Source organism: Dermacentor andersoni, chromosome 1 (assembly GCF_023375885.2).
Source record: "Dermacentor andersoni chromosome 1, qqDerAnde1_hic_scaffold, whole genome shotgun sequence".
NCBI classification, from domain to species: Eukaryota; Metazoa; Arthropoda; class Arachnida; order Ixodida; family Ixodidae; genus Dermacentor; species Dermacentor andersoni.
Window position 1 is genome coordinate 128103910 of NC_092814.1, and position 23286 is coordinate 128127195.

A 23286-nucleotide genomic window follows, 5' to 3' on the forward strand; every position below is an offset into this window, starting at 1 on the left:
CAAAAGTGACATTTTTTTCATACAGTATATAAATAACTTCATTAACAGAAATTATGTTATATATCAAACAGCTGTGACTCCTGCTCACCCGTGCCAAATGAGTTGCTTACATTGAATGTATAAATTACACATACACATGAAAGCTGGGTACAAACTTGTGAATGTGTGCCCATTCCTTTTGTTAAAATGAGAACCAGTGCACATCAGGTACATGCACACTGTTTTTTATTTAATGATGAACGAATAGGCCCAAGCCAAACTTTCCTACTGTGTGAATTTAGTTTACTGTTTCAACTTACTTTATCGAAAGCTGCATGTGGCATTTTCCATTTACTTTTATTCACTGATCTATCGAAATTCACACCAAATTAATATTTGGGAACACAGACTGATGCTAGTAAGCATAAGATTTCCAGAGCCTCCAGAATACGTCCGCAAAGTAGGGAATGAAAAGCATTTTTGAACCAAATGTAAAATCAGTAAAATCTGACCTTAACTTTCTCGTACATTTAACATTATCTGTGGTCTTTTCTTATTGAGAATTTGAGAAGGTCTTTTGTTTACCAAAGAACTTAAGCTTACTAACTGCCATGTCAGAGTAAGCTTTCGATAAGAGTCAAGACGAATTGCTGACACACCATCAACAGCATCTATCAAATAAAACAAATGCTATGTAGATGATCCTTTAAAGGGCAACTCCAGAGTTTCTTTAACCATATTAGGATATTGTGATATTCAAATGGCATTGACAGTCCTGTACCCGGTAGGGTGATTCAATTTAATTGAAAATTCATCAATAATCTTAAATAACCAATAAACGAGATACGGAAACCGGAACGGGTAGCCGATTCATGTGATGGCACAATGAGTTGATGACATCAGATCCTACACTACCATAATGGAAACACGCAGTACACTTGGCACTAACGCCGAAGAAGCGAAGCTGAGGATGTCTCTTGATGACACAGGGAGCTTTTACAGTTTCCAAACTAGACAGTGGCGATTTAAGCAACGACTTCAGCGGCAGTGGCGGTGTAGTCTGACGTCACAAACACAAGGTGGCCAGTAGAAAGGCATGAGTCGGGAACGCAACCACTCTTTAAAATTCATTTTCAGGAAAACTAAATGACTTGGAGCAATATAGTTCGGCACAAATAATCAGAGTCCATATAGTCCAGCAAAGATATTCAGAGTGCAAAAGAGAACATATATTCAAAATTTTATTAAGATCAATGGACATCAAAAAATAGCCGGAGTTGCCCTTTAAGGTAGTTTGAAAACAAACTAAGGCCTTAAAACTCCGCTTAATGCTGTTGAATGCACTACAGAATTTATTCCCCTTTGTTTAACAATGATAGAGAAAAAAAAAATATTGAAGATGCAACAGTATCACCATGCAGTTAACATTATCTTGAGACAATGACTCATGAAATACATACTCTGAGTCCACTCTCAGATTTGATGTCCATTATAGAGAGAACAGACTCATACAGGATGGCGTTGCCCACATTCTTGCTGGTCTCAGTGTTAGTAGCAACCTGGGCCAAGATGTCATTCATGGCTTCGCTTGCCTCAGGGTCATTGTGGCCCAGCAGTCGTAGCAGTCGCAAAATCTTCACCTGCATTAGAATTTCAAAGCCTCTAAAGAAAAGAAAAATTGGCCCCTTTACTGCAGCACAGCAAAGGTAGAAGAGGCTCTAAAAAGGGAGGGGGGGGGGCGGCGAACCCTAGAATTTCCTCTTGACATTGTGCCTTAAGCCAAATTGAGACAAGGCAAAGAAAAAAGGTACTTTGCACTGAATGGAAGTCATCACTGTTTCCTCACCAATCTGCAAATTTCACAGCACAAACAGTTTTATGTACAATTTAAATTATTTTCCTTGTGCAAGCCACCCCTCAGGCTTGGTGAAAAAACACAGTCTGCGGATAGCATATCCTGCTATGAACATCTCAGTCAAAGTTAGCAGTCGGGCACGGCACGTGGACATCGCAAGCAGAGTGTGAAGTCCTCGTTCTCTCCTCTCAAACGCTCTCTTTTCAGCAGAAGCCGGTACGAAGTAAAACAAAAATATGCAGACATTAGGTTTGTGTATTTTATTATTTCTTTCCCTAACTTTAATTCGTCAATTGAAGAGACAGATTACACAATTCTTGAAGTCACGTGTCACTGCGAGTGATGTCACAGCATATACATGTAGGTAGGTGAACTTGCGCATGTACGTCACCTCTCCGGCCGGGAGTGTGGCACCCACGAGTAGAAGGGAAAACAGCATTTAGTTTGAAATTTCAGCTATTTCCGCGGAGTGGTGTAGTACTTAGCAGACACGATCGTTAGCGCGCATTGTATGCACTGAGCTTGCCAGCTAAAAATTGCCAGACCTTGTGAGGGGCCCTTTTAATATGCATGCTTGCCAGCACATGCTCACTCTTGGCCACTCCTGGTTACACGCCTTGGCAGACTTCATTTCGTAATGAGCACTTCAAAATGTGCAAATTGGATGTGGCTACTTTCCATCAGTCAAGCTGGTGAAAGACAAAGCCGTTCCAGACTACGTAGCACGGCCAGACAGGAACATGTGAACGTGAGCGCGCACTCTAGTCCTGTTGTGCACAAACCAAATGCTGCAGCTGCATGTAGGTGCAGTCTGCTACGTAACTTAGATACCGCAGCCATCACGAAGTGCCGTGATGAGTCTACTGGCTAGTGCACTGCGGCTCACTGCGGACAACCACATTTGGCTACGTTTGGCACATTGTAGGCACCAAAATTGGAAATAGTGGCATCTATGTAAACATTCAAAACCAAATTTGAACTGCGCGCCACGGTGACATTCAGTAGACAGAGCATTGTGGGGACACCCCACTCCACTGTAGCCTTTGCAGTGCAAGTCAATGAAAGAGAAACGGAAGCATCACGAATATATTTGATTGCCAATAACTCCACTTCCGCTGAATGCATTGAAAAACTTCTTGTGGCAAAGTATTTCTGAAATAGCATAATTTAAATTCAAGTGCATTTATTGCCTACAATAAATAGTGGTCCGGGCCCTTTTAAAATCGTAAGAGTTAAAGGGCAATTCACCAGGTCTGGACATAGCAAACAAGAAATCCTGGTGTGTAGTGCATATGGTCATGCTCTGTGCAAAATATTGCAACAGTGAAATATATAAAAGAAGGATACATTTTAAACTAAAACTCGTGCAATCTTTTTTGCAGAACAGCTGATGTCATCGTCACGTCAACACTGCGATGCATTCTGCATGTGACAGACCAAACGGCGCTACTTGGTTAAAGGACCCAAGCACCACAAAAACAGGGTGTCTACTAAGTTTACATGTTCAAATTCCCAGAGTTTTCCAGGTTTTCCCTGAGCGACACAGACCTTTATTTTATGTCAAGACAGGCTGAAACGTCGCCCGATGCTGTCACTCTCAAGTAAGCGTTTAAAAAAAAAAAGAAAACTTCATCCAGTTTGAATAGTAATGAGTAGTGCTTATTTTATTCAAAATAGAAAACTGAAGGTAAGGGATAGTTAAATGCACAGCAAATAAAATATCTTTGAAAAAGGAAAATAATAAAGCCCATTGTAAACTGACTTGAACATATTCAAACACGAATAAAAAGAGTGCATACAGAAGCAAACATTTCTGAAAATGAGCTATTTCTATCAAGTGATAGCAAGATCATTGGTATTAGGCCCGACCTTTGTCACAAGTGCGATTTTCTCAGCAGTTGGAAAGCCAACCTCAACTGTCCTCACATGCTCTTCTTAAGACCACGCAAAATGCCTCTGTGTTGTGTTTCACTGCTTTCAAGAGTTTATTTTGGTTTGGATGAGGGGTCACCTGCATTTTCGCATCAGCCAACACTTTGCTTTTTGAGCTCAAGCTCCTTCAAAGAAGAGGCGGCACAGTTCCTTTCACGATCATTCCTCAATGCAACGGTCATTTCTGTTCTTGTTCTCGTTCCACCGTGCGTTCACCCGACGGACCATTTGAAGCATCCTCTTGGTGAGTTGTACAGTCAACATACTATTTTTTGTACTCCCTAGGGGCCACGAAAACGTCCGAAAAATCAAATCAGGCAGCCCGAAAAAATTAATGCATCTCTTTCACTGCCCTTAAGGGTTCAAATCCGCACAGGCACGTCCGATAAAGCTCTGAAGCCTGTCGGTGCTTGTACTGTGACAGGGGACGGCAGGTGCATGCGTGTATAATTATGGAATACTACTACGTCCCATGACAATTGCCCCTTCCCACGCTTGTGAAAGGGCGCCTCACCAGGTCTGGCCATATTGAGCTGACGAGCGCAGAGCATACATTGCGCGATAACGATCGTGTCTGCAAAGTACTACATCGCTACGCGCTGCGGAAAGATCTGAAATTTCAAATGGAACGCTGTTTTTCCTACTCCTCACGGCCGCCACGCTCCAAGCCGGTGGGTGGTGTAGTCGTGCCCGCAGTGTGACGTCGCTCGTGGTGACATGCGACTTCGAGAATTATTCAAGACATCTGCTATCTGTGTGATCTGTCGCTTAAATTGATGAATTGAAGTTTAGAGAAATAATAAAACACACAAACGGAATGTCTGCGTGATTTTTGTTTTACTTTGCACCAAAGCAAGAGAGATGTACTTCCGCTTCGTCTGCTTGTTCCCATGGTCGTGCGGTCACCTGCACAAGTACCAAAACTATGGCTTTTTCTACCGTGTTCCAGCACGTGATCATGCTCTGCGATTCGCTTGTACTGCCTCAGTATTCGTGTAGCACTGAATTATACCGCTAGTTATGTTTCCTTACGCACAGCACACAAAATCGTGCACTGCACAAATGAGACAACAGCTCGCGCGTGACGCCATCGGCGGAAGTGCGTCACTCCGAAAAAATGAGGAGAAAAAAAAATGAAGGCAGGGCCTGTGATGTATGCGTCACGTGATCCTCGAAGTCCGCTATGGGAGAACGCAGGGAAGAAATTTCGCTTGCGTAGGCTAGACTGGGCGAGTGGAGAGAGTGTCTTGCTTGGCAGTGGAGCCCGCCTGCTGGGTTCGCGGCACTGAAATATTTCTATCTCGGCTATTAATAAGCAGATTTGAAAAATTTTTGCGGCAGAACGCTCCTTAGAGGACACGTAACAACTTCCAGCATGTAACCAAAATTTGCTATGGGGCCTGGTGAGGGGGCCCTTTAAGCTTCACCACAATACTTCACGTACACTTCACTGTGTAACATCGCTGTGCTGAGGCGAAGCAACCCTTTGGGGTGCACATCTGCCACACAACAATAATCGTCATCTGCCTTGCTTGCATTTCCTTTCTTGAAAACGCAGCGCCCGCTACTTTCCTGTCAGCAATGTTATGACATGATGATGCCATTCGTTACTGGGAAGTACCGGGCTCGCAGCATTAAAGAAAGGAAATGCGGACACGACCGATGACGTTTATTGTTGTGTGGCTAGATACGACTCAAAGGGTGTAAACTTTTCTTAGGGTGTATGCTGCCCTAGCTTCTCCTATTGAGGAATGTGCATACCCACTTCCTACATGCACTTGCGGTGCAGTGTCGCTTGTCACCACTGTGATAGTCTTGTGTTTAAAAAAGCACTGGCAAGGAAGTGCACTCTTCTACCGTGGTAGAGCATATTGTGTGTCAGAAGTTGCATGCTGCCCCCAATTCCTGCCTTCCATAGTGGACCTCATTCCCATGTGTCACAGACCGGCGCCAACCACGTTATATATATATTTCTTTAGAGTGCGTTTTTCGGGCATCCCGTTCAGAATCTACGGGAGGAGGCCGCGAGAGAGGGCGGAGAGGACTGCCCAGGGTCGAGGTGCATCTGGAGACGGTCGGCTTTGTGAGCCGCGCAAGCGGCTGTTCTTCGGAGGCGGCTTCACTGTCCCCTTCGACGGAGTCGGGGCTTGGCCGCGGTGTAAGATTACCAGAGTGGAGCAGGCAGAGCGCACGGTGAAGAGAGTTGTGCGCCCTGTGTCTACTGTTCGGTCGCTTCCGCTGGTCGGGATCGCGGAGACGGTCAGGCCATAAATCGACAGTGTGCATGCTGTCTTCGGTGGCGCCGAGAAAAAAAACGCCCGCAAATAACCGCTGGGCACAGCACTGTCTTTCACCAGCGTCTTCCCTCCGCCAGCTCGTTAGCAGTTCGGTGGGAAGGGACACAGTCGGTTGGAAACAGGCAGCGAAGAAGGTTGTGTGAGTCTTTGCGGCATGCGGGGCCGAATTCCTGCGGACGAGGCGCGCGCTTCATCGTTCCAGGCCCGCCGCCTTCGAGCCATCGCCGCAACGACTGCCACCCGAGCCGTCCCCGTTCTTCGTCGCGCTCTGATATGGTCTGTCCACCGGCTTGTCCTCTTCTTCTTTCTTCGGTTAACTCTCAATGACTCGTGTGCCTCTAAACTCTTTTGTTTCCGTTGTTGTAACCCTGCCTGATTATTGTGTGTTCTGGTCGCGTTTCGAGTTGTGTGTGCTTTTCGCCAATTTTGTTCATTCCTACTTTGAATTCTTTGTTCCTTTATTGTCCTTGATCAGTTTTGTGTATGATTAAATGCTTTGTTATCCCCCTTCAACGAGTTGCTTCGTGATTGCCGACGCACCGATACCCGAGCGCCTTGCTCGGGCTGACCAACCCTGAATAAATAAATGTTGTACAAAACCTCTCGCTTGTAGGCCGGGGCGAAGCGTAAAGCGGACCCCTGTGCTCCGTCGGCTTGCGCCTGGCAGCCGGATCGGCGAGCGAGGTTTAAGTTTTGTGACACCATGGTGAAAGAGCTTGCCCCCTACTGGCAGGGAAGACCCAAAGGAGAAAAAGGCTGCTTATGAATGCTGGTCAAGGCAGTGGGAATGAATTCCACTCAAACTGAAAATTAGCTTGCCTCATTATGGCAATGCTTAACATTTGATTTGCCTGTATCTTTGCTATACTTATCCTTAAAAAATACATTTTTGTGGAAAAACTCAGTCTGGAAGGTGCAGAATAAGGAAACTGGGCAGGATGATGGGCCTTTTCAATGTTAGTTAATTCAACAGGCGTGCAATCACAATTACCATTGTAACTAAATACCGTATTTACACGATTAAAAGTCGACCCATTTTTTCTTTTTAATATTAAAATCTGAAGTGGGGAGGTCGACTTACAATCGAACCAAAAACATAGCACCGCCAAGAAAGTGAGACCAATGAGATATCAGGGGAGCTACAAAGTAGTTACAATTTTATGTTTGCTCTATGGCCCTGCCCGTACTTTTCGCTACCCCGCGCATTTCTTTTTTTTTTTTTCACTTTTCAGAATGGTTTTTTAATATTTTGTATAGTTTTACTGGAGTGTACTAGAATGGGGGAGTGGGTCCAACGGAGGCCACGGCAAGCGGCGATGGTGAAGCAATAACGTTGAAATTTGCGCCGGCGCTGCAGTCGCCTTCTTCTTAAAGCTCCTCCTTCTTCTGATGTTCCGGCGCTTCAGCGGCCCGGCAGAACCACACCTACCTACGGTTGTTACGGCGGCGCGATGAGCTGTCGTCTGCTCATCGCGCCATCGTCTGCTCGAGACACCGTTGTTCTTGTGTTTGTTTCGTGAAAAAAAAAAAATACTATCAAATTACTGCTTTGCCACGAATTGAGGTACCTCGCTTCTGTCAAACGATGCCGCCTGCACAATGTGTACGCGCACAGACGGCCCCCATATGTCTATAGTTTGTCTCGTAACTCGGCGACTTGTCAGAGTGTTCGAAGAATGAGAGAATGAGCACACCTCGGCGAAAAAACTACTGTTGTGTAGTGGGTTGCAAAACCGTATACAGTAGATTGAAAGGTCAGGCCAGGCTCTCACTCTTCGGAGTCCCTAAAGATGAAGAAAGGCGACGCGTGCAGGAGCTCAATCTTCACTGCACCGATCGGCCCTTTGGAAGTCATCGACTCCATTTGTGAGCTGCACTTTGATGCAAAGTAGATACCGAGGCATTATGTGCATATCATCGAAGGCCAGCAAGTATCTACACAACGTGGAAAGCCTGCGCTTCAGTCTGATGCGGTACCCACAAACTTCTGCCATATTTTCCAGAGTATCTCTACGAGCAGCCTAAACGCTAGCAGCCCACACGAAAGAGAACAGCCTCATATGCAACAAATGAAAGCCGGTCATCAAAGAGAACACTTCCGCTCTCTGTTGAACCATCATTCAGATTGGAGGCATGTAACAATGGAAACCTGAGCGAGCTCTAAGACATAGACAACCGATAACATGCTTCCTAATCCAAGCAAATATATATAAACAATGTGTTTTGCTTTATTCACCCAGGGGGTCTGGAAAACCAACTACAGCTCAGGCGTATGGCGCATAAAAATAGGGAGGAAAACGGCTATTCCGCAAATATTTTCAAAACACACAATTAACCTACAAAAAAAAAATCTGCACGTAATGAATAATGTATGTGACCCATATTCTCCCTAAATGTCAATTTTCTGCCGTTATTAGGGCATCGGGGAAATTTGTTAGCATTCAATATATCGCCTTGAGAAAGAAAGAAAAAGGTTTACCCATTGTGATAGCACGACGCTGTGTTGTGACGTCATTGCGGTCTTGAAAGAACCATGATTCCGTGCTGCGTTATCACCCCTCTCGAGCCTATATATATTCCTGCGTACTGGTCAATAAACGTTCTTCGTTTGTCGTCTATGTGTGGCGTCAGTCATACCACCCATTTTTATTTAACCCCTAATTATGCCACACAGTTCATTTATTTCTGTACCTCATCTCATTACTGCACATGATCCCCATTTCTTCGGAATATAATCTCTGCATTTTGTTATCTCATGACACAGTGAAACACGCACATAAGGTTTAAACAGGAAAGCAAACTGCAAACGTGATCCATCTGACTCTGTGACTCCGGCTAATCCAGGCATGGTCATCCTCGAACGCAACTGCAACGCTGCGTTCGACCGCGGCTGTGCTTCTGTTCGGCACGCTCCGCTGCCGACCGGCGCATCCGCGGCCTCCACCGCGCGTGGAGGCGAGCGTCCAGAACAAGGCGACGGTGGCGCCATCTGGATTTTCAATAAAAAATGCCTCAGCGCGGAGCCCTCGTTGGACCCACTCTCCCAATCTAGTACACTCTAGTTTTACAGCACACACAACACTTATTGGGGGGGGTGTCGATAGTTGATGGAAGTGCTGCTGTTCCATTCGTGGCGGCACTCCCAGAACGGCGGCGCTTGCAGAAAATATCGATAGTTCATGGAAGAGTAGACACCACTCACGTGTTTCTCTTTCCCTGTAGCTCTTACCGCGGTGGGAAACTCCCCAGCTTGGGTGGCAAATGTAATTGGCACCATCTACAAGGAGGGCAACGCCGAAAATCCATTTCCTTTGCATGGCCTCATCTCCTCTCCCCTCGCCCTCCCTCATAACTCCCTTGCAACTCCCTCACCCTCGCCTATCTCGGCGCGCACGCTGTGCGGCCCCGCCAGCCCGGCGCCAGCTTAGCCCGCTGCATGATGTTTCATGTTTCGTTATCTGCTGTTATCGGGAAGCGTGCGCTGCTGTGCGTTGACCGGCGTGGGTAGTTTGGTCAGTTTTGCGGTCTTCGGTAGCTGTGTGCTAGTGCTCGGCTATGTTTCACCCGTTTCACAACTCACACCGCTCGTGCATCCTGCAGTGGTGCACGAATACCTCAAAAACAAGCCCTGCAAGGTTATTCCAGGTGCTTAAAGACAACAGGTGAGCGCGCAGACCCAAGGACATCAGAAGGCGCATATACATGAACACAGCCCTGTCCATGTGTGTGCTCCATGAGCCTCCGGACGTCGTTGTGCCTTGATTGTGCTACACTTGCCTCTTCCCGGTAGAGAAAGCTGACAAATAGATGTTCTTCCTCATTGTCACCTGGTCTATGACTTGTGTTTTTCTGTGCCATGTCTCATTCTGCAACTTCAGTAACTTGCCCAGCTTTCCATTCCGCCCTCAGTGCTTTTTCTGTGTATCACGTTCTACAAACGTACTAACTTACTGTTCGTGTTTGTGTATTATCTCAGTAATCACCAATGGGAAAATTGCGCGAACAACCTTCATGTGTAGGCATGGTACCCTTTTTTTTTTCTTCTGGAAAGTGTGAGCATTGCAAGTGTCCTACATGCAGATTTATGCAGTTTGTGTTTATTATACAAAGGAGTGCCCAGTAGGTATGACTTAGTGCCTTAAGTGATGTAATTTTACTGCTAAGCATTGCATTCAGGGCGAAAGAAAAGTCGTGCTGTTGGCTTATTTTACCTGGTCTTTGATTGAGGAATAGGCCTTTCTGCGAATGTTTTCTATGTGCTGCTGCAAAAGCCGACTACCTTCTGTTCCCCCTTGCCACCGTTACTCAAGTTGTGGCCTAGTGCAAAATAATGTGATAATGTGTATTTCAGTTTTTAGTACAATGTTATTTTTGTTCTGCCATGTCTTTTTCATTTTGTTCAGCAGTAATGAACATGTCATGCATTTCATATACTTTCGTGCAGGTTTTTATAAGTAAGCTCATTTTTTTTGGTATGGCTGTCTATCAAACAATGTTAGCATTTTGTTCTATTTTTTAGGCATTTTGCGTGCCATTGTTTTTGCCATTACCAGTGAGTTTTCCCTTTCTATAGTTGTTATGACTATGTCATACACGTCGTCCAGTTTTGTGCAATATCTTAGTGCGTATATCAGAAGCTCGTCTTTGGTCTTGAGGGCGTTATGTAAAAATCTCTTATATATATATATATATATATATATATATATATATATATATATATATATATATATATATATATATATATATATGTGTGTGTGTACATGAAACGGCCTTCGTGTTTTCTAGCGCTTTTTTTTTGTTATTTCACCGTCTGTGAACTTTTGCATTCACAAGTACTCTTGCATATGTCATGCACCTTTCACTTTTGCTCATTTTTTCAGCGTGTATCACATCACGTTATAAGAAAAATATTTGTTTTCGGATACGAAGTCAATAAAGCGAGACCAAAGACCTGTTGTGTTGGAAGTAGAATTTTTTTATGTCCCGGCACATGCTGGTATAAGTATGGGTAAGACTGCGTGCATGCTATCGCATAGCCCACGGTGCACCACGCGCCAGCTCGCAAGCAATGCCAATGCGCGGCTTAGCGCGCGCATTGCATGCGGGCTGGTGCATGGTGCGCCGTAGGGCATGCGCGATAAAAAAAATAATAACGTGCCCCGTACAGGTAAAAATAAATATAAGCGGCGCGCGCGCGGCATGGGGGAAAGGGGAAAGGGAGCGGGGCGGGTCGACATAATAAGAACAAAAAGAAAAGAAAAACGTTTGGGAGAGGAGGCGCCGCGCGGCTGCTGTTCCTGTTGCCATGACAACATAAGCATACGTGTGCGCTGCCATTTTGCTTCTGCGTCGCCCTGCTGTCAGGGCCGTAACTGAAGGGGACCTTGGCACTAGCGTCGAAAGAGCATCTGCTCGAAAACAGCCAATGGCAGCCATGCGGAGATTCACCCCTGTGGCTCTTAGTTTGACGCATTCGACTCGACTGCCGGGTATGTGCTACTTCCATGCTTCCTCAGTCGTCATGAGTGCTCCAGGCCCACTAAACATACTGTCCTCGTTCACAGCAGCGTTCAAGAGGGCTGCCATCCTTTATGCCGAAGAAACAAATCGCTGTGTAGCGCAAGTTCGATGTTTCTGAACCGGTGGTGCGAGAGTGGCAACTGCAGCGAAGCAAAACTTTCACATGTGACGGCAAGTGAAGTATTTCCCACGGGCCAAAGTCAGGACGCTTTCCGGAGCTGTAGGCCAAGCTTGCGGCGTACGTCGCTGAAATGCGTGATCGGTCCCTGCCAGTGAAGTGTGACATGGTCATGAAACAAGCCCGGATCTTCGCCTTTTAAGGACCTGCTCCGCCGTGAGTATGAGTGGCTGGCGGCAGAAGACCGCGAACTTACGCCAACTGGACCTGTCAAAACAGCCTCCCTGACAGCTGCGTGTGGTTGAGTGCATTCAGCGTGGGCTGCTGTTCCACAAGATGCCGTGGTGTGGATGTTTGCCAAGTGTGGAATTTCGTTGGACGACGATGCGCTGTGGGACCATAGTAGCGATGACGATGGCAGAACTAGTGAGGACAAAGGCACAAGTGAAGACGAGTAGTCCAGTGACCATGCCAGCTACGAATAAATTTTCGTTATCGAATGCACCCTTGGGTATGCTTTTTTTTTTTTCCTGTCACACGCGATATGGGGGGGTTGACTTACAATCGTGTAAATAAGGTAATGGTGCCATTCTACTTGCATTTCCTAGGCAAAGCATGAGCTGTCAAATTCAAATACTGCATCTATTATCTATATGGCAAGTAAACTTTTTACAGCTGGCATTACTGTCACCAATCAGGCTTGCTAACTACCGATGAGGAACACATTATAGCAATGATAGGTGCTAAACCACAGGCTGTAACTCTGACAACATATTACTTCTTTCTATGCTGCCACATTTCGTGTGGTGAAACATACCTGAAGAAAAGGGTCACTGACGCCACAGACATCATGCTCAGGAGAATAGCCAGCCATGATAAGGTTCTTCAGAATCCGCACCAAATTGGGAACCAACTGCAAACACAACAAATGCAACATGCACAAACCCCGAAGAACTTTATCAATGTCATCACTACCAAAGGAAAAATAAAGCAGAAGCACACCTACAGTGCCCCCATGAAAATTAAAGAGCTGTATGTCTCCTTTTCATCGCATAGTTATTTCTGTTGAACACTGCAGTCTTTTGTGACAAACATCTGCAACAGTGCTTCAAACCTAATTCTGATTCTATAACACTGAAATTTGTCACACAACCAAATAAATTTTAATTTCTCAACATGCCAAGCTTCGAAGTTTGCATGCATCTCAGGCCTGCTATTCAAGTGCAAATCAAGCAGGTTGGCGCAAAAAGCACCATGCAGGAGCTCAATGCAAACAAATCTTAAAAAGTGAGTGTGCCATTTGATGAAGGCAGAGATGAAGTTCACGATCACACTGTCACTTAAAAATATGCCCACACAAGTAAGCACAAGTAAGCACAACTACATTGAATTCCAGCTGTAGAAGTTGAAAAGAAGGTGCTACTTATGTGCACCCTTCCTTAATACCAAAAGATTAATTTTAAATGCAGAAACAACAAATCCACATAACAATAAAAGCATGTTCATGTGCATTACGAGGATGAATCAGAAAGTATTTGCCCCTTTTTTTCTTCTTTTTTTCGAAATTACGGCTGTAAATGCAAAGTCAACATATCCATTGCCAGCGGTGGACCTTTCTTGGACCAGAACAACCTTCTCTGCCGGTAGCTCCACAGCACGGCGCTGCTGTCAGTTTACGGTTGTGCTTCACACCTCCTGGTGTACGAGCAACGAAGTACGATTTGTTTTCTATGGAGCAAGGGGTAAAACGCCCACGGAAATCCACAGGCGGAATGCAGCCCACGTATGGGGAAAGGTGTCTCGCTTTGAGAAGTGTGAGGTGGTGGTGTTGCGAGTTTGCAAAAGGTCGTGAAGACTTGCATGACAATGAGTGTTTGGGGAGGCCGCGTGCATTGCTGACTGACGACAGGGGCATCTCAAATTTAGGGCTGCGATGGGACAATTGTCTGAACCATGTGGGGACCATATGGAAAAATAGTGCAAGGTATGTAGAATAGTACGTATATTCGTAATTACCTGTATGTACCTTATTTTGGCTGATAAAAAATTGGGGCAATGACTTGATTCACCCTCGTACATGGCACCAGCTTTCTTTGTACAGTAAAACCTCGTTAAACCATACCCGCTTAAACAGTAGTTTCGTTTTAAAAGTAGTAAAGTCAAATCCCCGACTCAGCGGCCATTGAACATAATGTGTTTTGTATCCGCATAAACCGTACCAGCTTATTGCGTACGCATCGGTTAAAACATAGCGTTTCCACTTTTCGTTGCACAAAAACGGCAGTGCATCGTCTCCATCGGGCGGCCCGGCAGAACAACAAGCCCCAGAGATCGGAACAACGACCTCCAAGCGTCCTGTGCGTTTGCACGCGAAGCCATATCAACATCAACATCATTTCGACGCCTATGTTGACGCCGTGCCAGAGAGCGTTGTGGCGTCGTGCAAGCGAGCACTCGCGTCATGCCGAAGCTCGGATAAAAAAGACGCCGGGTGCTCAGCATAGAAGAAAAATTAGACATCGTTCATGCTATCGAACGTGACACAAAGAAGTCGGCGCTGGCACGCGACATGGGTCTACTGTTTACTACAGTGTGTGGCATTTAGAATGTGAAGAAGTTGCTCGGCAGCGCTGCTACGACCGCGAAGAGATGTCGGATACGAGGTTTGACTTTTCGCCATCGTTGCCTCTGTCGTTGCCAAACTGTCGACTAGCGACAGTGATGAGAACGACACGGAGTGCGACAGCACGGGCGATTCAGGCCCGACAGTGGCAGAAGCCTGCTCGTTATGTCAGCCTCATGAATGCAATCGTCGTGACGAGAACAGGGCGCGATAACGTAGCTATTCCAAACGAAAAGTATTCTGAACTCCGGTACCCGGCAATGAAAAAGGCTCCCCGGGACTTCTGCAGCACTACTGCGCGCTTGCACGGAGAATACGTAACGCCAACGAGGAATCTGCCATGCAAGTGTTTGCCGAGAAGAGGGGGCTGGCTGAAAAGCTGGCATGCAGCTTCAGTAAGTTTGAGGCCGCTGTCGTCGTGCTAGGCGCTGCGGCATCAAACAAAAATAACACTTTTGTCGCGCGCAGTGAATAAATACTGCATGTTTTTTTTCCCCTTTCATCGCACTCTCTCGGAGTTCCATTTTTGACAGTTAAGTGGGCGATCTCATGCTAATTCGGTTAAACAGTACAACCGTTTAGTACGTACTTTTTCCGAGCTCCGGCCAACTACGGTTTAACGAGGTTTCACTGTATACATTTTCTGAATGTGAAATCATCAAATAGACTATGAAAATTTTTATTTACAAGCATTGTGGAAGAGAATAAATCCAATACTCTCATTTGCTCGTCAATGCACACAAGTGATACACTACTTGCAACATGTCGGGAAAACCTGCGTGCAACAACTCCAGAATGGCGAGGGTCTTGCAGCCTTATCCACAGAGCAGCAAGGGTGCGACATGCATTTCTCAATTCAAATAAGGGCATTTTAAACAACTAATTATGTCTCCTGGTTATTTCGTTTTCAGTGGGCTGGTTGGTAAAGATAGTGATAATAAATTAGTTTAGTCAGCAAGTTTAATATTTGCAAGCAGGTCGGACAAATGGTACATCATCCTATGTGCCAAATGGCGTCTCAGGTGTGTGTGTGTGTGTGTGTGTGTGTGTGTGTGTGTGTGTGTGTGTGTGTGTGTGTGTGTGTGTGTGTGTGTGTGTGTGTGTGTGTGTGTGTGTGTGTGTGTGTGTGTGTGTGTGTGTGTGTGTGTGTGTGTGTGTGTGTGTGTGTGTGTGTGTGTGTGTGTGTGTGTGTGTGTGTGTGTGTGTGTGTGTGTGTGTGTGTGTGTGTGTGTGTGTGTGTGTGTGTGTGTGTGTGTGTGTGTGTGTGTGTGTGTGTGTGTGTGTGTGTGTGTGTGTGTGTGTGTGTGTGTGTGTGTGTGTGTGTGTGTGTGTGTGTGTGTGTGTGTGTGTGTGTGTGTGTGTGTGTGTGTGTGTGTGTGTGTGTGTGTGTGTGTGTGTGTGTGTGTGTGTGTGTGTGTGTGTGTGTGTGTGTGTGTGTGTGTGTGTGTGTGTGTGTGTGTGTGTGTGTGTGTGTGTGTGTGTGTGTGTGTGTGTGTGTGTGTGTGTGTGTGTGTGTGTGTGTGTGTGTGTGTGTGTGTGTGTGTGTGTGTGTGTGTGTGTGTGTGTGTGTGTGTGTGTGTGTGTGTGTGTGTGTGTGTGTGTGTGTGTGTGTGTGTGTGTGTGTGTGTGTGTGTGTGTGTGTGTGTGTGTGTGTGTGTATCGCACTTCTCTCATTAAACAAAACTGCTTGCTATGTTCACCATCCTGCATGACTTCCACATGCACGCAACACACAAGATGTGGAGAGTGATGATGATGATGTATGGGGTTTTGTGGCGCAAGGGCCAGGTGTGGCCAAAGTGAGGGAACACAAACTATTTCAGCAGTTCCTTTCAGAACAAACTTCCTAGAGACGCATTCCCTTAAACTTTATCAATTGGATGCTAGGCTCCAATTTTTCCATGCGTCATAGTTAAAACCTTGCTATAATGGAAGTGAAGTGTGAGCGAAACTTTTTTTTATATCCATTACTTTGTTACAAAGTGGAAGGTGCTATTAGGAACCACTAAGTAAGCCAATGCAAAAACTGACACTGCATTGCCTAAGACCAAGTTTCTGCCACATCTTGGTCAGTGAGATGACTGCTTTCTGCAGCTATGACTTTTCAATATTAATGTGGGTATAAGTTTCGGTGTCACAGGTCTTAAAACATTTTGTGAGCGTGCCATTGGATCGCTGCGAGCCTCTTATTTTGTACAATGCTCATTGCTAAACAATAGTGCACAAAGTGTCAATAAGCCTGTGATCGCTGAGAATATCGGCAAGGGGCTGAATTTTCCAATGTCCTATTTCATTTTCTATTCTTTCTGTCCTTCATCATGGACTCGAACATGACTTGCATGCCACCACACTGCCGTTATCACTAGAATCAGCTGCTCGGCGCTCCACATAAGAAATAAACAATGAAATATCAGGCGGAATGTTAAAAAATATTGGCTCAGAGGTTTTATTTTTTAATAACTCACTTCATTTTCCATTATTATTAGTTGCACTGAGTGCAAAACCCAGTGATAATGGCGATGCAGCTTCGTTTGAGTCATGATGAGGGGAAAAAAGAATTAAAATCTAAACTGGTCATTATAAAATTTCGTCCTCACACAGAGTTTCCTACTAAAGTTACTAGAGGGAGCTCTGGTGCGGCAATTGTTCTGCAAACTTGGGAATGACAGTACACTAATTTGTTTAATATTCATGCTCGTGGCTTCATGGATGACTTTATTCATTAAGCTTTATCTACCTTTATTTGACCTATACTTCCAATCGCATCTTTCTTAATGCGTGAAGGCAATTAGTCTGTACACATGCATAATCATTGTGAATTGTTGCCCTTATGATGCAATAGTTTGTCAAATATGATCAATTTTCAAGGCAACAAATGGCATTTGAAACATGAAGGACAAAGTTTAGGCAAATCCATGTACTAACTATGATGGCTGAACATGCTTTCTGCTCCCATAGACACGAGCACCATGTTCTAGTAACTTTTGTAGAAAACTCTATGGATGCCAGAACATGGTAAAACCCCTTGACTGTGCATGTGCAGCAGTTTATCGTGGCCAAAATTAGACAATGAAGCACATATTAGAGCACCCTTCCCTCATGCACGCCAGGCTCTGTGCTGTTAGCATTCCATTTTGGCTAGCATGCAACTTTTGTCCAAGGCCCAGTGTGCTACATGCACAGCACAGAAGAGTGCAAAAGTCAGTGGCATTGGCATAGGGCAGTGCGAAGTTGCAGCAGTAGAGTGTGGGTGTGGTTGTCAACTCAGCAGTGTAGCTGGTTTGGCAAAACAGCACCATTTATGGTTTTCGAGAAGTGTGAAACTGCTGACTTTCATGGAAAATGTAATTCTGTAGGCTCTGTGCTGTTTGACTGAATATGAATACCGAAAGCTGGAATTCATTTGCCAGCAGTATCCTGGTGACAGTTGACCTTATACACTTCCAAGCGGTTGAATTCACTCACAAATGCATTGTTTAAGTAGCAGACAGGTTTCTACAGGATGACTTGTATCCACCAAATTAAGAGTATGTGAACTTTCTGTATTTTGCAATCTGGTGCAGTGAAAGAACGACCCAGCCTTCCAGAAAAAAATGGCCAATTCAGACGAGGGGCTGATATAATCTGATGAGCTTTCAGCCACTGTCGACTGCAAGGACGGCTCAGAAACCTGGAGGCACTATAGACAGAAAACCATCACTTTAAAGGGCCCCAATTCCACCATTGATTTTTGACATTTTAAATAAACATGTGTATTGAATACAGAATCCTGTGATCATCTTGGGTCAACATGGAAGCGCTACACATCGCTGGGAAGCCACAAACTGACACCACCAAGGTAAAATCTATCAATTGGTCAACCGATAATGGAAAAGCCATTCTTGACGCAACCCACAACGTTTACTGCGCTGCACAAAGTTGCTAGGAGACAGTGCCTATGAGTAGGGTAGTGAAGAAGAGCGAGAAACCACAAAGGCCACATAGTCGCCCATCAAACATCCGTAACTTTGCTATTAATGCGTCATATTGTGAAATTCTTGTGGCTGTGTGTTTATTATATACTGGAAAGCAGCCGGTACTACATAACAAAATTCGACCTGAATATTTTAGGGACCCTTTAAGGACTGGCTCACAGCAGTATAACAAGACTATAGTGATAAAGGATGCTACGGCCACAATCCACAGTGATTATCTTGTTACCCCATTGGGTGCCCTACCCCTTGGGAGTCCTGTGCATATCACTCATTGCCCAATGATATGATCATGCATACTTTCAAGCGATGCATAACAGATGCTAAGGACCCGTCTTGAGCAAAACAAGCTACAAGCATTACTGGTAACTAGTTACTGTATCCAGAAACTCGCATTTGTAATGCATTACTGGCTTTTTCCAGTAACTTGTATCTGCATATCAGCCCAGTAGAATTTTATCACAGTAACATTATAACAGTTATTTTTATTTACCATACAGAACTTTTCATGGTAGCAGACAGCTGCGCAATTTTAGATTGTCTTTAAGGGGCCACATGCAAGATTGTGGTGCTTGTGGAGTCTTCAGTTGGCTCTTCCCTGAATACACATTTTCCAAAGGAATTAGGTTCAACCCAACATGAGCCTGCTAGGTGTTCATTCATTCATTCAAATAACTTTATTTCGTGCCCTGCAATTTGGTGGGGTGGGCCTGGACCCCGCCTAGGTTTCAGCCAAGGGTTGTTGGCCCTTGGCAGCTTCCTCGGCTTGCTGGACGGCCCAAAGTTGGTGCTGCAGGTCTGAGCTGAGCAACGCAGACTCCCAGCGCGCGCGGAGGCTGCCGCTGTTTGGGGCTGCATTCCCGTTACCCTGTATTACAGCCGTACATTCCCATACGATGTGCTCCAGGGTGGCTCTAGAGTTGCAATGTGTGCACTTGTCGGTTGGGTATAAATCTGGGTGTACTAGGTGCATGATAGCTGGACTCAGATAGGATCTGGTCTGTAACTGCCGCCATTCTACAGACTGGCTTTTGCTTAATTTTGGGTGCGGCGGCGGGAATGTACGCCTCTGCAATCTATGGTGTTGTGTAATTTCGTGAAATTTGGTCATTCGATCTTCCCACTCCCACTCATTGGCAGTCGGAGAGGCGGGGCTCACCGAGGCTTGGTCCGTAAGTTCTCGAGCCATGCGGTGTGCCACCTCATTGCTACCGTCTGGTAGTGTGTGAGCGGGTGTCCAGATGAGATCGATATTTTTGTCATGGTTATTAGCTAATTTCAGGAGTCGTAGTGTTCTGGGGAGATTCGACTGTTGGCGAAGTTTCGTATGGCCGTCTGGGAATCACTGATAATTACGCCTTGTTGCAGAAATGTGGAGCCATGCTGTCTAGGGAAACATCTTGCACGAATTGCACCACACCAGCAAGAAATATGGTACTGCGCTCAGATTGTTTACCTAAATATGGAAGCAGAACTGCCAACAGTGTTTGACACATCTGAGTACTTGTTTTCTGCAGTTTTGCTATTGGGGCATGGCCCTGTTTTGATGCCAAGAGAGTTCTCAGAATATCAACCATATGCTGAAGAAATTATTGAGCCTCTAGTTTTCTGGAGAATGCATTCCCGAAACTGGCCCATGCTTTCATGTACTGCGCTGCTGGATTTCATGGCCTTTCTTTATCTAGTGCGAACATTTAAATAGTGTTGTCAATGCCTTGTTTCGTAAATTGGAAAGAGCGTGCTTCAATGACACTGGAAAGTATGCATGTGTACATTACAGTACATAGTTATGACAATAAATCCTTCTGCTATTATAAATGCAGATTGTAAATAAACAAAAAAAACCTTTCCCTGCACATATATAGTGCCACCAACTGACCCCTCCTTTCTTTTTTGCAATAACGGCTGCCTCTGGTGTATGGGTGAAATGTAAAAGGTGAATAATAGAAGAAAAAAAATCTAATTACAGCGGAAAAAATTAACTTGGAGAAAACCCTTCCAATTCTGACTCAGAATAAACACCAAAAATGCAGAAGCCTAGGTATAATACCGTTTTTGATCAAAACAACACTAAATCTTAATTATGACAAGCAACTGCGGTATGTATTGAACTTTTGCATACAGTGCTTTTATAAAGACAGGAAACCACTTGAATTCACATTTAATACCATTTTTATGGAAGTATCGACTAGGCTATGTTAGACTTAGTGCATTATATGAATTTCAAGCGATAAATTGCACTAAAGAAGGAAGCAAGTGAAAAGAAAGACACTGACTGAAATTCTTATAACGCACTTAACGGAGAACCAACTAGCCTGACTTTCAGCTGTATATGTTACACTAGCAATAGTCAAGATTTATGCAGCAAGCGTATTTCGTCTAGTTAGTTACCAACATGTAATAAACAATAAGAGCACAAAAAACACAAGCACAAGAGGAGAAAAAACAAGATGCCAGTCAGCCCTGCACTTGCTTGTCTATCATACTCATGCGTATGTGTTGTGCACCTTATAACAATGGTATTACCTTTATGAATCATGCAAAGAAACAAATCATATGCTTTTTCCCCCAGTAACCTCTGGGAAAGGAAATCACCAAAAACTTTCATTCAACATGCAGCTTCATAATTATTAACAGCGGGATGACTGGCCACTCCCCCAAGACATACAAGAAAATAAATCCTCCACTGCTGCATCTAACAAATGCATGTCCCTGTAAAGCTACAAACATAGCTCAAGCTGTCATGCACAAAAGCAAAATGCTCATTGCTCAATTCCCGATCTCACAACACGACAGATGTCTTTCCTATGATCCAGGGAACACCTTTAAAGGATCCCAGAAAACACCTTCTGAACATGGTAAACTTGCTGCTAGGCAATAGTGTCAAATACAATACCATACATGCAGCCGGGAGCCTGCAACGTCACTCAAAAGACTGACTGCATTTTCTTTGATCTTATTAAAACCCTCACCTCTTTTTTTACTTACTTTTTCACACAATTAAACACAATGGCTATTGAGTACATTTCTTTAACTCGCACTATTAAGCTGGGCCTGTGGAATAAAGGCCAGATCACATGTACACTTGCCAACTCACGCAAGGTCACGTCTACGTGCCTTGTGTTTACTGCACCTCTTAAGGAACGGCAGTTTGCATCTACAAGAGAGATGCGACTGCACGCTCACTGGGCTCAGTTGCATCTACAAGAGAGATGCGACTGCACGCTCACTGGGCTCACTCACAGACACCTTGGCAGATGCCATTTCATACTTGTTATTGAGCGTTTCAAAATGCTTCAATATTTATAAACAAAATTGCTTCATTTTTGGAGCTGTTAGATAAGAGCAAAAAAGAAAAAAAAACTTTCTCGCATGACATAAATCTTTCTTCCTAAGAGTTGATTGTACTCCACCATAGCTGCATAGCCAGGCACACATGCCACCACGAGGCAGCCAGAGCATAGCATATCAGAGAGGAGCTGATTGCCGGGATCGTGCTGAGCTTTTGACGTGTGCAAGCTGTGCCACATCATTTTTTGCACATATGGGAGCATGGATGCAAGCTTGTCCACATCAGCAAGTGTATGTGTGGCCTGGCTTTACGAAACCTCATCATTGATGGGGTAGTGGTGCCATTTGGTGGCACACCACCCCATATAGCAACACCAAGAGTTGTGAGAGTGGGAAATTGTTACGAAAAGACACATGCCAACAATGCGAGCAGGCACATCAAAAGTTCAGAAGAGGAGCCAGAGGAACAGAAAGGCCAAAGGCGTTTATACAAAAAGGACAAGGGAGGAGCAAGTTGTAAAAAGCGATACCTCGTTGTACTGTTCCCGTCACAATGGCAACGGGAGTTGTTCAGGGATGAAACAGGAGTAAAAACAGGTGAAGGGAGCAAAAGGGAAAAGAAGACACCACTGTCAGTGGCAGCCCTTTCGTCCCACTTTTAGACTAAAGAACCGATTAACCACTTGCACCACAGTAACCAGAAGTAGAGACCTCAAAAGAGGCATGAAAGCAACTTCTAACTCCATAAGACAGTAATATCATACACTTCAATGATAATATGCACATACATTTTTAATTACATTTGCCATTCCAGAAAAACAGTACTAAAAGAACATGAAAAGGCAGAATATAGAAACATGAAAGCTCACATCTTTTGTGTGTGCAAAATTATACCTGTAAGGAATTCATTGTCACTACCCTCCAACATGCTAGATGGTTAAGCTGAAGGAGCTAAACTGAAACACTGATTTAAGTTCTTAGAATAAAAAGGGCTTCGCAAATAAAATACTGCCAGCAAGTTACGAAATCCAGCTCAGCTTGGTGCGACTCTCGCTCACCATACAAATCCCTCAACATTTCAAATATCTGAAGAAGAAAACAATTTTCAACCACAGGGCCAAACCTGTCAAAGCAGAGAATATCCCTGGTGATCTGACCCGTGAACAATAATACGTAGCCTGGCAGAGCCTTTTTTCCTCAGAACTGCTTACTTACAAAGCCAAATTTAAAAATTATGAGGTTTTACATGTGAAAACCACGATTTGATTATGAGGAACGCCATAGTGGGGGACTCCAGATTAATTTTGACCACCTGGGGTTCTTTAATGCGCACTTAAATGTAAGTACACAGGTGTTTTTGCATTCCAACCCCATCGAAATGCGGCCGCCATGGCCGAGATTTTGATCCTGCAACCTCGTGCTTAGCAGTACAACACCAAAGCCACTTAGCAAACAAGGCGTGTCAAAGCCAAATTTGAAACACAGCTGCCGTGCACCACTCAATGTTAATCTCATGAAATTAAGCCTGTTCACAATACAATCATGTACGATTTTTAAAAAAGAACTATGAGTCATACTTGTAGTGTTTTTAAGGATGTCTACATCATAATAAATATATGAAAAATGCATATGGCTTCTGGGCTCAACAGAAAAACATGCATGTCACCAACTCGCAAAAAATTGTGGATTTTTCAGCAACT

At 44.6% G+C, this 23286-nt stretch overlaps 1 protein-coding gene across 6 annotated transcripts in view; it reads right to left on the reverse strand.

Annotated features, from left to right (window-relative positions):
- Window positions 1-23286, reverse strand: part of AP-1gamma (adaptor protein complex 1, gamma subunit) — a 213650-nt gene that overhangs the window by 109716 nt on the left and 80648 nt on the right. For all 6 annotated transcript variants that reach the window (XM_050191373.3, XM_050191372.3, XM_050191375.3 and 3 more), the window contains exons 6-7: window positions 12519-12614; window positions 1440-1619 (exon numbers count right to left, since the gene is read on the reverse strand). In XM_050191373.3, coding sequence (XP_050047330.1) covers window positions 1440-1619; window positions 12519-12614 — 276 coding nt within the window. The remainder of the gene's footprint in view (window positions 1-1439; window positions 1620-12518; window positions 12615-23286) is intronic.